The sequence below is a fragment of the Triticum dicoccoides genome, chromosome 3B, assembly GCF_002162155.2.
Source record: "Triticum dicoccoides isolate Atlit2015 ecotype Zavitan chromosome 3B, WEW_v2.0, whole genome shotgun sequence".
Lineage (NCBI taxonomy): Eukaryota > Viridiplantae > Streptophyta > Magnoliopsida > Poales > Poaceae > Triticum > Triticum dicoccoides.
Genome location: NC_041385.1, coordinates 819879895 through 819896942, shown reverse-complemented (window position 1 = coordinate 819896942; position 17048 = coordinate 819879895). Strand labels below are relative to the sequence as shown.

The 17048-nt window shown below is 38.7% G+C and overlaps 1 protein-coding gene across 1 annotated transcript; it reads left to right on the top strand.

Annotated features, from left to right (window-relative positions):
- The first annotated feature begins 339 nt into the window (after window positions 1-339).
- LOC119282478 lies at window positions 340-1227 on the top strand. Its single transcript, XM_037562701.1, has 3 exons — window positions 340-597; window positions 692-764; window positions 873-1227. The coding sequence occupies exons 1-3, from the start codon at window positions 380-382 to the stop codon at window positions 1122-1124; spliced, it is 543 nt and encodes a 180-aa protein (XP_037418598.1). The 5' UTR covers window positions 340-379; the 3' UTR covers window positions 1125-1227.
- The last annotated feature ends 15821 nt before the right edge of the window (window positions 1228-17048 follow it).

Sequence of the window (17048 nt, the reverse complement as noted above, 5' to 3'; positions counted from 1 at the left end):
CTACATTCCCCTCAAGCTACCTACATATGCATGTGTGCACGTTCCGTTTCTTTTCGCAGGATTCAGGAGTAAGGGCAAAGCTAGAGAACGGTGTCTGTCTGAAGTCTGAACCTTGCTTTTGTCTACACCCAAATGCTTGCAGTTGCAGCTTGCAGCTAGCTGCGGAATACCAATACCGTGCGACAATGGCCACATGATGCCTGACCATGGGGGCTCCTTTTCCCCTTGCTCTTGCCCAGCCTTGCTTCCTGTCGAGGCGATGCCATTGTAACTCTCCTACACAAGGAACATGGCCAGCAGCCTGCCATAACATATATGCAGCAATAGTCTACACAAACACAAGGGACCAACTATCAGTTCCTGCATTTCATCGAAGAAGATGGCAGACAATGCTGCGGAGGTGAAGCAGAAACCTCAAGGTGAGGTGAAACCAGATGAGGGTCAGAGCCAGGCCGCGGAGAAGGGCGAGAAGAAGGCGGAGCTGAAGCCCGATGAGGCGAAGAAGCTCGTCGAGTTCATGGCGGAGAAGTACGACGAGCACGTGGCGAAGGTGGACTCGTTCGACGACTTCTACCACGCCATCTACGAGCTCATCCAGTAAGTTTCTCTGAACCCGCGCGCGTACCACAACCCAGGTGCCTTCAGTTCATCTCCATCGTTGATTCATCATCACCGCTGAACGAACCTTCAGGAAGTTCTGCGAGGAGCGCGGGCAGGTGCAGTACAGGATCCCGGCCAGGGAGAAGCTGCAGGAGGTGTACAAGGTGAGTGGCCGCGTTCTTTTCTTCCTTATCGGCAACCTTCAGTAAATGAGAGGGTGGACGTCTCACATTTGTGTCTGGATCGTCGGAATGGATGGTGGGAGCATGCAGAAGCACCACACGTCCGGGGGCGAGGTGAAGCGGGAGGAGTTCGCGAAGATGAGCGGGGAGCTGGTGAAGCGGGACAGCTTCAGCTTCGGCAAGGCGACCACGGAGCTGCTCATGTTCCTATTCGGCGCGCCCATGTGCGCGCTGGTGGCCAAGCGGGTCCTGCCGGGGCTGGGGTGGGTGTCCGACGACACCGTCATCCCGCTCGCCACCTCCGGCGCCGTCGCCTACCTCGTCCACTCCAAGAAGCTCTGATCGATCGATCATGTCTGAACCGAGTGATTGTATACGGATATGTGGCAGTAGATTAATGCGATGGCCGGGCTCAAATATTGCAGCGAGCACAAATTTAACTGCAGTAATTGACTATCGGACTGCTGGGTTATTTTTACGTATTTGTAATAAAAAGAATGGCGGGTAAAAGGCAAGGCACAATCGGGGGTGTGGGGGGGAGGGGTCGTCGAACCACCGAAAATATAGACCGGGGAAAAAAAAGGCACACCACCCTAAAGTGAAAAATTGCGCGGTAGCGGAAGGTACCGGCACATCCTCTACCGTTCCTCTCTGCATCTAGTTTAATGTCAATTTGCTTCTCAGATGAATAAACATTAATACAGAAAGAGAGGGGTCCACACCTGCAGGTTTTTGTGTCACGTAACTGTAAGAAAGAGGAAGCGATGCATGCATGCACATAGATTCCCTCTGCAACTAGACTTGCATTTGTTTTCTTATATCATTTTGAATGGCTAATAACTTTTTAAATAAAAATTAGTTTGTGAAAAATTTTACAACTTTGAATTCGTGCCGAAATGATCTTTAAAACAAGACTGGTCTTGAATATGTTTTGAATGGGTTTAAAAAAACTGATTTCACATATTTTCGGTCATTCTGAAAATATTTTCTCATTCCCACAAAAAAAAGAAAATATTTTCTAATAACGTACTCCCTCCATTCCCAAATATAAGTCATTTTAGAGATTTCAACAAGGGACTACATACGGAGCAAAATGAGTGAATCTTCACTCTAAAATATGTCTATATACATCTGTATGTTGTAGTCCATTTGAAACCTCTAAAAAGACTTATATTTAGGAACGAAGGGAGTATTTCACTCATTTTAAATCCCATTCCACAATTTTTCAAACATATTTTGCTCATTTTATTTAACATATTTCACACATTTCCATCATTTCAAAAAATATTATATAACATATTCCACTCATTTCAAAAAAATATTTCATAACTAACATATTTCACACATTTTAACCATATTTCACATACTTCAAAAAAAGTTAGTCATTTTATATAACATATTTCACTCATTTCAAAAAAGGTTTCGTTATAATATATTCTACTCATTCAAGAAAATCATAAATAAAAAATTTCAGAACCCACATTTCACTAGCTTGTTTCCAAAAATGACATCTATTTCAACTGCATATTTTTGAAAAAACATATTTCACTCTTTCGAAATAAATGGTTGCACATTTACAAGTAATCGGCTTCAAAAGTTCATATTTTTCTTGTGAAATAGGTTTATTTCACATATCAAATTTGAAACGTCAAATTTTAAACATGCTTGAAATGTATCCAAGATTGGTCTACTTCTAAATTTCTTCGCGCCAAGAGTTCAAATATATAAATTATTTCACAAATGAACTTATATTTTAAGAGACACGATTAATTTAAATTGTCTAAGATTTCGCAAAAAAAATTGTCTAAGATAAAATAAAGTCTTCGGATTTATCTGAGAGGAAGAGAGAGGAGAGATGTCTGAGTAGTATCCGTTACTAACGATAGTAGTATTGTGGAGCCCATCAGACTAACAGTTGATTTGACTAAATAGGAATACCACAAACTAAAAAAACAAATACAAAGAATATACATTTGTGTGGGGCATAGCTAGCACGAATAATAAAACCGAATGTGTGGTAGCAGATGTGCCGCTACATACCACTAACGCTCGAAACGACTTTCTGCACACCACCCGTCGGAAGATCGAATCCTTGTTTCATTTTTGGACTTTTTCCCACGCCACCCTAAAACAATTAGCCGTTACTACTATGATATGAGGCCCTAGCCATTAGACCACATAGAGCAGCGCCGACATTTGCATTATTTTTTAAAGGGCAAACAAATATTGAAAACGTACAGGCCCGAACATTTTTTGAAATATCCTTTTTTTAAGTGGGAGAACACTTTTTGAAAATTCTGAATATTTTTTATAAAAATGAATATTTTTTAAAAGAACACAATAAATTTTGGAAAATTGAACACTATTTGAAACATATATTTTTTAAACATGGAAACGAAATTTCAAACCTTTTTTGAAAGTAGACAATGTAAGAAAATGTTCGTATAATTTCATAAAATATTTATTGTCATTAAGAAAATGCAATACACATATTTGGCAAAATGTTACCATGGCACATTAAAAAAATGGAATTTCGTGAATTATTTGCATTAATAAAAGTATTATCGTATTTCAAAATTGTTCACATTTTTGTTCAAGAAATGTTTCGAAAAAGTTTCAGGAATGTTTTCATACATGAATGCTTTTGTCAGTTTTTTTAATGTGACGCGCTATATAAAAACATTAGCAGCCCTCAGTTCTGGGTGCGATCTCTGCTAGTTCGTTGCCCTGAGTTTCAGTCCTCTACGGGCAACTTATTTTTGCGGCTGAGGGTATTTTTCGCTCTCCCAAGACAAGTGGGTACATTTTTTTGGGGAAGACAAGTGGGTACGTGTAGTTCTAAAAAATGTGTATTGTCACTACGAAAATGTAAAATGGAATTTATTATCTTTATGAAAATGAAAAACAAAAAAGGAAAAACAAATTAAAAAAATAAACAGAGTAGAGAAAGCGAGCGACTGTGCTAATGGGCCGGCCCTATTCATCATAATGTCCAGCTAGCCTTGCCACGTCAGCAAATACCGGAAAAATACCCTTAAGGTTTAAAATAGACCAGGATTATAAAGTTCGGTGTGCTAATTTCCGGGATTACAAGTTTGAGGTCTGATTTAGCTTTCGTCTACAAGTTTAAGGTTTGTTTCGGAGCTTTTCCGGGTGGCGGGCTGCCACCTTTTGAATTGCCCCTTGGCTGCCGTGCGTGCCGCTATTTCCCTCTCCATCGATCTGCCTCACTGATGACGCGACCGCTCACGCCTCGTTGTACAGCCAGTTTCGTGAACTCGACGGACAGTTCATGGCCGAATGGAGATAAGGTGGGAGCTAGCTTTTGGGAAGAAAGAAATGAAAAGAGAGAGAACGAAAGAGCGTGGGAGGAAGAGTATAGAGAATGAAGAGAAGAAAAAAGGAAGTGAGCGCAGAGGAGAAGAGAAGATCACCCGCAATTATTGGTTGGTAATATTTGTAGCGTTTCTGCTGGGGAGCACTGCCAGAGGACATAGATCATACCTCTGGTTAGATGTGTTTTTGTTGTTTATATTAGTGTTTGTACCAAGCAAGGCCTTTGGGATGATTTTGGTCAGAGTTGATTTGATCTTGCTGAAAAACAGACACTTTTGCGCTCACGAAATAATTTTTCATTTTTATCAGAAGAGTGTTTTTGAGTTGATTCTTTTTCAGAAGATTAATAGAAAAATTTCTCACGTCGTCCTAATTGTTCAGAATTTTTGGGGTTACAGAAGTATACTAAATATTCAAATTACTACAGACTATTCTGTTTTTGACAGATCCTGTTTTCTTTACGTTGTGGCTTGTTTTGATGATTCTATGCTTTTCTTTGATGAGTTTTTGCCATAGAAATGTTGGAATACAGTATATATAATGCAAAAACAAAATATGAATAGGTTTGCAACAATACTTATAGTAGTGGTTTGCTTTCTTATACTAACGGATCTCACGAAGGTTTTGTTGAGTTTTGTGTGATTGAAGTTTTCAAGTTTTGGGTGATCTTATGATGGATGAAGGAATAAGGATTAGCAAAAGTCTAAGCTTGGGGATGCCCGAGGCACCCCAAGATAACATTCAAGAAGTAGCAAGCAACTAAGCTTGGGGATGCCCCCGAGTGGCATCCCCACTTTCTTCTAACAACCATCGGTATTTTACTTGAAGCTATATTTTTATTCGTCACATATTATGAGTTTTGCTTAGAGCGCCTTGAATGATATGAGTCTTAGGGTGTTTTGCTTTGTGTTTTAAGTGTTGAATCCTTGCTGAACACACCTTTTTGAGAGAGCCAAAAATTATGCTATGCTTGCTCCTATGCTTCACTTAAATTTTTAGAGCCATGGATTTGCTCTAGTGCTTCACTTATATCTTTTTGAGCATGGTGTACTTTGGTATTTTTGAAGAAATTCTCTCATGCTTCACTTAGATTTATTTAGGAGTTAGTAAATTTTTCAGAAATTCTCTCTTGCTTCACTTAGATTATTTTGAGGGAAAGAAAAAAATTATGCTCATGTTCTTCACTTAAATTTGTTTGAGCTTATCAAAAGCAACATATGAAAATAGTCCCAAAGTGATAGATATCCAAGGAGGATATAATAAAAACATTCATGAAGATCATTGGACAAAATAAACTTGATTCTTAGTAATGGTTTTGAGATATGACGATATGATATGTGAGTCATGTTGATGAGTAATTGTGATTTAGTAAGGATATTGATGTTAAGGTTTGTGATTCCCTATGCAAGCACGAAAGTCAATAGTTATGCAATGAAATTTATATCCTACATATGGGGCATTATTCGGTGTTACTTATGCTTAATGCTTGGGTACGAGATTTTTCGCTTTTTTGTTGCTCGCTTCTCAATCTTTTTGCTAGCCTTAATTTTGCACTAAGTATGATCACTACTTATGCATCCCAAACCCTCTAAACAAATTTTGCCATATAAGTCCACTATATCAACCTATATGCAGTATTTCCATGCCGTTCTAAGCAAATTTACATGTGCCATCTGTAATTTTCAAAATAAACTTTTCTTTTGTGTGCTCTACCGCTCGCGAGGCGGTGAAGGGTGGCCAATATTTTCCATGCTAGATGTGTTATTCTCATGATGAGTGTTTATTCACTTGTCATTGCACGAGAGTACGACAAAGTTATTAGGGATGCCTAGTCCCGAAATGAATAATGAATTTATTTTATGTTGTCAAATAATAAATTCCTTGGAAAGTGTTAGTATGGAGGGCACCCGTGGATACGGTTAGCCATGGAAAGTGAAAGTAATGGTGTAAAAGGGAATAAACTTTAAATTCTGTTTGGTAACCGCCTATGATGTATCTAGCATGGAAAGTGTTGGGAGCTCTAAGTCATTTTTGTTGGTGGGAAAAGTATGCCTCTCAAAAATATTTTTTATCTCTCAATTTAAGCTTTGAGCTCTGTCACCTCTAGAAATCCCTACTTCCCTCTGCGAAGGGCCATTCTTTTAATTATGCAATTTTTATTTTAAATTTGAGTTTCCATATTCTCTTATAAAGCACAACTAAGGGGCACTATGATTGTATTTGAGGGTGTAGCTAATATTCAAGTGTGTTTCATGAATGGATCAATGACTGAGCATAATGGGCTAGGGATAACTTGCTTTAGTGTTGATATTTTGAAATACATGGTTGCCTGTTGGTATGCTTGAGTATTAAAGTCTTCATGTCAAAACTAGACTATTGCTTTGAATCATATATCCAAATGTCCATGCTATAAAGAAAAGAAATATGAACATGTTAGGCAGCATTCCACATCAAAAATTCTGTTTTTATCATTTACCTACTCGAGGACGAGCAGGAATTAAGCTTGGGGATGCTGATATGTCTCCAACATATCTATAATTTTTGATTGTTCCATGCTGTTACATTATCATTCTTGGATGTTTTACAATCATTTTATAGTCATTTTATATCATTTTTTCGTACTAACCTATTGACATGGCGCCCAGTGCCAGTTGCTCTTTTCTGCATGTTTTTTACATCGCAGGAAAGCTATATAAAACAGAGTCCAAACGCAGTGAAACTTCTTGAGGATTTTGGGGGGACAGAAGACATCCAGTGGGCCAGCAAAGCACCTGGGGGTGCTCCGAGGTGAGCACAACCCACCAGGGCGAGCCTGGAGGCCCAGGCGCGCCTAGGTGGGTTGTGTCCACCTCGGGTGCCCCTTGAACCGCCTCTTTGCTCTATAAATACCCCAATATTCCAGAAACCCTAGGGGAGTCGACGAAAATCAATTCCAGCCGCCGCAGAGTCCAGAAACACAAGATCCAATCTAGACACCATCAAGGAGGGGTGCATCATGTCCATTGGTGCCTCTCCGATGATGCGTGAGTAGTTCTTTGTAGACCTACGGGTCCGTAGTTAGTATCTAGATGGCTTCCTCTCCCTCTCTCTTGATTATCAATACAATGGTTTCTTCGAGATCCATATGATGTAAGTCTTTATGCGGTGTGTTTGTTGGGATCCGATGAACTTTCAGTTTATGATCAGATCTATGTTTTTATCCATGAAAGTTATTTGAGTCTTCTTTGATATCTTATATGCATGATTGATTATAGCCTCGTATTTCTTCTCCGATATTTGGGTTTTGTTTAGCCAACTTTATCTATTTATTTTGCAATGGGAAGATGTGCTTCGTGATGGGTTCGATCTTACGGTGCTCGATCCCAGTGACAGAAAGGGAAACGACACGTATGTATTGTTGCTATTAAGGATAACAAGATGGGATCTATTTCTACATAAATAGATCTTGTCTACATCATGTCATCATTCTTATTGCATTACTTCGTTTTTTCATGAATTTAATACACTAGATGCATGCTGGATAGCGGTCGATGTGTGGAGTAATAGTAGTAGATGCAGGCAGGAGTCGGTCTACTAATCTTGGATGTGATGCCTATATAATGATCATTGACTGTATATCGTCATGATTATTTGAAGTTCTATAAATTGCCTAACAGTAAAAAATGTGTATTGTCACTACGAAAATGTAAAATGGAATTTATTATCTTTATGAAAATGAAAAACAAAAAAGGTAAAACAAATTAAAAAATAAATTGAGTAGAGAAAGCGAGCGACTGTGCTATTGGGCCGGCCCTATTCATCATAATGTCCAGCTAGCCCTTGCCACATCAGCAAATACCGGAAAAATACCCTTAAGGTTTAAAATAGACCAGGATTATAAAGTTAGGTGTGCTAATTTCCGGGATTACAAGTTTGAGGTCTGATTTAGCTTTCATCTACAAGTTTAAGGTTTGTTTCGGAGCTTTTCTGGGTGGCGGCCTGCCGCCTTTTGAATTGGCCCTTGGCTGTCATGCGTGCCGCTATTTCCCTCTCCATCGATCTGCCTCACTGATGACGCGACCGCTCACGCCTCGTTGTACAGCCAGTTTCGTGAACTCGACGGACAGTTCATGGCCGAATGGAGATAAGGTGGGAGCTAACTTTTGGGAAGAAAGAAATGAAAAGAGAGAGAAAGAAAGAGCGTGGGAGGAAGAATAGAGAGAATGAAGAGAAGAAAAAAAGGAAGTGAGCGCAGAGGAGAAGAGAAGATCACCTGCAATTATTGGTTGGTAATATTCGTAGCGTTTCTGCTGGGGAGCACTGCCAGTGGACATAGATCATACCTCTGGTTAGATGTGTTTTTGTGGTTTATATTAGTGTCTGTGCCAAGTAAGGCCTTTGGGATGATTTTGGTCAGAGTTGATTTGGTCTTGCTGAAAAACAGAAACTTTTGCGCTCACGAAATAATTTTTCATTTTTATCAGAAGAGTGCTTTTGAGTTGATTCTTTTTCAGAAGATTAATAGAAAAATTTCTCACGTCGTCCTAATTGTTCAGAATTTTTGGGGTTACATAAGTATTCTAAATATTCAGATTACTACAGACTGTTCTGTTTTTGACAGATTTTGTTTTCTTTATGTTGTGTGCTTGTTTTGATGAATCTATGGTTTTATTTGATGAGTTTTTGCCATAGAAATGTTGGAATACGGTAGATATAATGCAAAAAGAAATATGAATAGGTTTGCAACAATACTTATAGTAGTGGTTTGCTTTCTTACACTAACGGATCTCACGAAGGTTTTGTTGAGTTTTGTGTAATTGAAGTTTTCAAGTTTTGGGTGATCTTATGATGGATGAAGGAATAAGGATTAGCAAAAGGCTAAGCTTGGGGATGCCCGAGGCACCCCAAGATAATATTCAAGAAGTAGCAAGCAACTAAGCTTGGGGATGCCCCCGAGTGGCATCCCCGCTTTCTTCTAACAACCATCGGTATTTTACTTGAAGCTATATTTTTATTCGTCACATATTATGAGTTTTGCTTGGAGCGCCTTGAATGATATGAGTCTTAGTGTGTTTTGCTTTGTGTTTTAAGTGTTGAATCCTTGCTGAACACACCTTGTTGAGAGAGCCAAAAATTATGCTATGCTTGCTCCTATGCTTCACTTAAATTTTTAGAGCCATGGATTTGCTCTAGTGTTTCACTTATATCTTTTTGAGCATGGTGTACTTTGTTTTTTTTTGAATAAATGCTCTCATGCTTCACTTAGATTTATTTGGGAGTTAGTAAATTTTTCAAAAATTCTCTCTTGCTTCACTTAGATTATTTTGAGGGAAAGAAAAAAATTATGCTCATGTTCTTCACTTAAATTTGTTTGAGCTTATCAAAAGCAACATATGAAAATAGTCCCAAAGTGATAGATATCCAAGGAGGATATAATAAAAACATTCATGAAGATCATTGGACAAAATAAACTTGATTCTTAGTAATGGTTTTGAGATATGACGATATGATATGTGAGTCATGTTGATGAGTAATTGTGATTTAGTAAGGATATTGATGTTAAGGTTTGTGATTCCCTATGCAAGCACGAAAGTCAATAGTTATGCAATGAAATTTATATCCTACATATGGGGCATTATTCGGTGTTACTTATGCTTAATGCTTGGGTACGAGATTTTTCGCTTTTTTGTTGCTCGCTTCTCAAGCTTTTTGCTAGCCTTAATTTTGCACTAAGTATGATCACTACTTATGCATCCCAAACCCTCTAAACAAATTTTGCCATATGAGTCCACTATATCTACCTATATGCGGTATTTCCATGTCGTTCTAAGCAAATTTACATGTACCATCTGTAATTTTCAAAATAAACTTTTCTTTTGTGTGCTCTACCGCTCGCGAGGCGGTGAAGGGTGGCCAATATTATCCATGCTAGATGTGTTATTCTCACGATGAGTGTTTATTCACTTGTCATTGCACGAGAGTACGACAAAGGTATTAGGGATGCCTAGTCCCGAAATGAATAATGAATTTATTTTATGTTGTCAAATAATAAATTCCTTGGAAAGTGTTAGTATGGAGGGCACCCGTGGATACGGTTAGCCATGGAAAGTGAAAGTAATGGTGTAAAAGGGAATAAACTTTAAATTCTGTTTGGTAACCGCCTATGATGTATCTAGCATGGAAAGTGTTGGGAGCTCTAAGTCATTTTCGTTGGTGGGAAAAGTATGCCTCTCAAAAATGTTTTTTATCTCTCAATTTAAGCTTTGAGCTTTGTCACCTCTAGAAATCCCTACTTCCCTCTGCGAAGGGCCATTCTTTTAATTATGCAATTTTTATTTTGAATTTGAGTCTCCATATTCTCTTATAAAGCACAACTAAGGGGCACTATGATTGTATTTGAGCATTTGGGTGTAGCTAATATTCAAGTGTGTTTCATGAATGGATCAATGACTGAGCATAATGGGCTAGGGATAACTTGCTTTACTGCTGATATTTTGAAAGACATGGTTGCTTGTTGGTATGCTTGAGTATTGAAGTCTTCATGTCAAAACTAGACTATTGATTTGAATCATATATCCAAATGTCCATGCTATAAAGAAAATAAATGTGAACATGTTAGGCAGCATTCCACATCAAAAATTCTGTTTTTATCATTTACCTACTCGAGGATGAGCAGGAATTAAGCTTGGGGATGCTGATATGTCTCCAACATATCTATAATTTTTGATTGTTCCATGCTGTTACATTATCATTCTTGGATGTTTTACAATCATTTTATAGTCATTTTATATCATTTTTTCGTACTAACCTATTGACATAGCGCCCAGTGCCAGTTGCTCTTTTCTGCATGTTTTTTACATCGCAGGAAATCTATATCAAACGGAGTCCAAACACAGTGAAACTTCTTAAGGATTTTTTTGGGGACAGAAGACATCCAGTGGGCCAGCAAAGCACCTGGGGGTGCTCCGAGGGGAGCACAACCCACCAGGGCGCGCCTGGAGGCCCAGGCACGCCTAGGTGGGTTGTGTCCACCTCGGGTGCCCCTTGAACCGCCTATTTGCTCTATAAATACCCCAATATTCCAGAAACCCTAGGGGAGTCGACGAAAATCAATTCCAGCCGCCGCAGAGTCCAGAAACACAAGATCCAATCTAGACACCATCTCGGAGGGGTGCATCATGTCCATTGGTGCCTCTCCGATGATGCGTGAGTAGTTCTTTGTAGACCTACGGGTCCGTAGTTAGTAGCTAGATGGCTTCCTCTCTCTCTCTCTCTCTCTCTCTTGATTATCAATACAATGGTCTCTTCGATAGCCATATGATGTAAGTATTTTTGCGGTGTGTTTGTTGGGATCCGATGAACTTTCAGTTTATGATCATATCTATGTTTTTATCCATGAAAGTTATTTGAGTCTTCTTTGATATCTTATATGCATGATTGATTATAGCCTCGTATTTCTTCTTCGATATTTGGGTTTTGTTTGGCCAACTTGATCTATTTATTTTGCAATGGGAAGATGTGCTTCGTGATGGGTTCGATCTTACGGTGCTCGATCCCAGTGACAGAAAGGGAAACGACATGTATGTATTGTTGCTATTAAGGATAACAAGATGGGATCTATTTCTACATAAATAGATCTTGTCTACATCATGTCATCGTTCTTATTGCATTACTTTGTTTTCTCATGAATTTAATACACTAGATGCATGCTGGTAGCGGTCGATGTGTGGAGTAATAGTAGTAGATGCAGGCAGGAGTCGGTCTACTAATCTTGGATGTGATGCCTATATAATGATCATTGACTGGATATCATCATGATTATTTGAAGTTCTATCAATTGCCTAACAGTAATTGTCTTCCCGCCGTTTGCTATTTTTCTCGAGAGAAGCCACTAGTGAAACCTACGGCCCCCGGATCTCTTTTCATCATATTTGCCTTTGCGATCTATTCTCCTTTGCATTTATTCTCAGATCTATTAAACCAAAAATACAAAAACACCTTGTTACAATTTATTTGTTCTGTGATCTATTTATCCTATCTACCACTTTTACCTCACGTTATTTTCCTATCTTGAGGCGCTGTACCCGAAAGGGATTGACAACCCCTTTAACACGTTGGTTTGTGAGTATTTGTTATTTGTGTGCAGGTGTTGTTTACATGGTGTGAGGAGGTTCTCCTACTAGTTCGATAATCTTGGTCTCATCACTGAGGGAAATACCTACCGTCGCTGTACTGCATCATCCCTTCCTCTTTGGGGAAATACCGATGTAGTTCTAGCAGACATCAGGGCTACGTTTGATACAAAGCAAAAAATGAAGTATGCGTGACAAAGTGGGTTATGTCTATGCAGAGGGTTTTCCTGACACACATATCAAGTCCAACAAACTATACCGTGAAGTGTGTTGAAACAGGTTGTCCTAGGAAGGTGCACGGGCACGTGGCGAAGTATAACTTCCACTGGGTTGTCATTGATGTCGTCCCACATAATTGTGTGAGGAAAAACCTTCTGGTGAAACATCCAAACCTGACTTCAACTCTCATTGTGCAACTCATGTATACTGAGATAGTTCAGAAGAAAGATATGGAAGCAAATCACATCCAGACAGTCGTGAAGGTAAGACGGAATTATGACATTCCTTATAGGAAGGCTTGGAGGGATAAGCAGAAGGCTATGGAGGAAAGGTTTGGGACATTCTTCGACTCCTATTATAATATTGTCAGTCTCCTTGACATACTAAAGGAGAGGAATCCCGACACTTATGTGAACGTACAGCACACGAGGTTGTCGAGTATACCAGATTCCAAGGTGTTGAAATGAGTATTCTTCTCTTTCACTATGTGCATCGAAGCTTTCCGGCATTGTCCTCCTGTGATGTTTGTGGATGGTACATTCCTGACTGGTCAGTACAAAGGGAAAATCCTTACTGTTATTGGTGTGGACGGGAACAATCAAATCATCCCAATAGCCATGGCATTTATGGAGGGTGAGAACTTTCTGAGCTGGGTATGGTTCTTCCGACAAGACAAAATTGCCATCGTGAAGGACTGATCAAATGTGTGTGTCATTCATGATAGACATGATGGTATATTGAAGGCCATGAAGACAATGAGGAATCCAACAGATGACGAACCAACACCTTGGAGGGACTTGCAGAGCCGGTGGTGCATGCGCCATCTTGGGGCTAATTTTTTCTCACAGTTTAAGAACAAGTGGCTGATGAACTTGTTCAAAAAATTATGCAAGTAGAACCAGCAATGCAAATACGTATTTATTTGGTTAAAAATAGATGAGTTCACTAAGAAGCAGGTCCGTGCGAGGACGAAAATGGAACAAGATCAGGTTAAATTAGCAGCACTCATTGCGGAGCTAGAGGAGCCGGTAGGTCTTTGTGACTTGCCATCAATTAACCCTCCTAGTACTAAGAGAAAGAAGGGGAGGGCAATAATTTTTTTCTCTCAGTGGATAGAGAAAGAGCCTCCAGTGAATTGGTCTTTGCTGCATGACACCCATGGAGTTAGGTATATGGCCACACGATAACCAACCTTTGAGCTTCGGTTTGATAGCCGAAGGTTCTCGTGCCTGTTCCACATGGAGTAACCTTGAGTTATTGAATTCACGAGAGGATGTGCACTAAGAAAAGGTTGTGACGACCAGTTAGTGTGAATTATAACTTCAAATTTGGAATCTTCTAACATCATCTAGGAATAGGTGAAATGCCTATATTTCCGTGTTCTTGTCCTCGTTGAGGGAGGAATAAGATGAGAACTTGTGGACTTTTTCACTATTCTGACCCTTTCAACAAACTTTGTCACAAAATGAACTCGACGTGAAAGTATTTCACGATCTGACCCTTTTAGCAACGCCACAGCCCGCGGCGTTTCTGCCCAACATAGAAACGCCGAGGTAGCTTGCGTTTCTGACCAAGAAGAAACGCCGAGGTAGCTAGCGTTTCTGACCAAGACGAAATGCCAAAGGCACTGGCGTTGCTGCCCATAATTGAAACGCCAAGGTACCATGGCGTTGCTCCCTTAACAAATAAGTGACAATAAAAAGAACTTGCTCCAAACGCCACACACTTTGGCTTTTCATATTTGGGAACAAACGCCACACATGCTGGCATTCCCAGCAACGCCACAAGGGCTGGCGTTTCTACATTGAAACCTAGCTATTTGACCAGGCCAGCAACGCTGGCTAGTTCGGCGTTTTTAAATAGAGTAGAAACGCCACGGCTAGTGGCGTTACCAAAAGGGTTAGATCGTGAAATAGTTTTCGAAGGAGTTCATTATGTGCCAAGATTTGCTGAGAAGGTCAAAACAGTGAAAAAGCCCAGAACTTGTAGCTAGTCTTTGACAAGTTAGCTTTGAAAAAAAACCTGTCTAATTTGGTTGGTTTTGGACTTTCAGCCGGTTACAGAAAAACTAAGTATCGTTATATCCTGGTTGGTCACCAAACAATAGCAACTGTAATTTCGAGAGAATAAAAAAATCAATTGAACAATACAATATAGATTAGTTTTGTTCTAAAATACACATGAATGCTACAAATAATGTAACAAGTGACAGCGGAAGAAGGACTTCAAGAGCACACTCGAAAAGTTATTAGCCGTATGATCTAGAAACTTCTATCAAATTATCTTCTATATTTAAACACTCTGCAACATTCACCAAGTTGGGCTTGTATTTTATGATACTATATACAAGTAAGCGTATAAAATCACATTATCAGAAATAAGGCGCATAGCCAACCAAAAAATACAAATAAGGGACATACATTTTTTTGGAGTAAATTCGTACTTTTGGATTTGTGAGAGTAAAATCCACCATAGCAAATATTCTCCTTAAACATCTTAACCTATATTTTATAAACATTTTTCTGAAAAACATAGTTTTTACTGAGTAAGAGAATATTTTTATAATGGTAAATATAAAATAGTAAGAAAAATACAAATATTTGCATGACCAAGATCACATTATTAGTTATGTTAGCTATATATAAAAAATAGCATTTAAGATAATCTAATAACATATACGGAGACCATTAACACATTTAATGAAAATATGAATTATAATGAAGTATCAAAGTTTAGTACAAATACAGAAGAAAGATAAATTTTAATTGGCCATGACCCAACAACTAGCTAAATTATTAGCGACCAAAAAGTAAGAAAAAGTTATACACATAAATATCGGTAAACATGACAAATATGCGAGCCAAAATTGTTTGTTCAATTATACTATTTCATAGGACCGCTTTTACACAAAGAGCATGTACGAATTTTATCACACTAATAAAGAATAAGGTTAGAAATAATCAAAAAGAGATTAGAAAGAAAGAAAGAGAAATAAAAGAGAGAATCAGAAAGCAGGTCACCTTGGATGGTCTTCTCTCATCCAGTCAGAAGTGGAACTCAAGATTCGGATCGCGGAAATAAACAGAAAGGCGAGAGTAGAGGTTGACGGGTCTAAGATCTAGTGGGAACATTAGAGGTATCTCACTACACCACGGTCGAGTTTTGGCAACACATCTATCTGTTGGCATATGGTACCTTTGTCGACACATAACTTGTAGCTAACACATATGCTGACAGAAGATAAAAGAGTCGGAGGACTTGCTGTGGGCAAAGGTGTTGCCGATACTTTTTTAGTCAGCATACACCCTACCTATGCTGATAGAGAATCTGTCAATGTACACCCTACATACGCCGACATATGGACTGTCCGTGCACATCCTACCTATGCCGACACATGATTAGTCAATGTACACCCTACCTATGCCGACACTTAATCTGTCTAGCAAGGTCTTCACCATTACCGACACTTAAATTGTCTAGAAAGGTCTCCACCATTGCCGACACTTACTCTGCATGGCTATGGGGTGTACCTTTGGCGACACTTTCTCAGTTGGAATGTTTTTCCCAACACATAAATTGCTAGTAAGATGGTGTACAGCCAAAACAACAATTGAATATTGCTCATGTTCAAATATTACACAATGCTTAAATGTTCACAAACATTGATAATATGTTCACAAACATACATATATATTGATCACAAGTTCAAAAACAAGACAACATTGACAAAGCAAAGTTTGGCCATCTTGACCACCATCCAGAAACACAAGTCACATAAAAGGACCACTATTTGTTATTCTAAAAGAGTTGAAACACGAAATGGTCCAAAAAACTTAAAAGTCACATCCATGACCACAAGATTTCTACTCCAGAACACTTGAAGCACCAAATGGTCCAGAACGAACATAAGATTAATGATTACAAGTTGGCTAGTCCGAAATACTAAAAACGGCCAAATGCTACATAAGACTACGAAGTCATCACATCCATGCGCACTAGGTGGCTGAGTACCTGAAAATATTCCACACGATCTTAATGATAGGCAAATAATGAAACTATGCTTACTTAATATCTGACAAATGTGCAAATATCATTTCGTACTAACACCTAATTAAGACACAGACATTTTTCAAATGTTTTACACCAAAGTGGATTCATAAGAAATATTACCAATATCGAGAAAATTTTCATAGGTATCCTGAAGCTTTGGGTCAAATTCTCATATGTTCAAACTGAATGTGACTGCAAACATGTGATGTGTTACTCACGTGTAGATATGAGAAAATGCATGGGTGTACCCCAAGTATTTTGCACATTTCATAGTTTGAAAATAATTTAAAAAATAATTGTGGTTGTATGTTATCTGATGAAGTAGAACCAAAATGTACAGCTTCAGACAAAAAGAACTGCAGTATGGTGAAGTTTTGTATATGCCATGTGATCTTTAGTTTTGTATACATATTGATCTATGCTAATTCCTAAGGAATGTATGTGGGCATCAGATAACATCATGTGATTTTTATATTTTCAAATTTAAAACTGCAGTATGTGGATTTCAGTTTTATATAGAAGACACGAAACATTATCTAGTGATGCTATA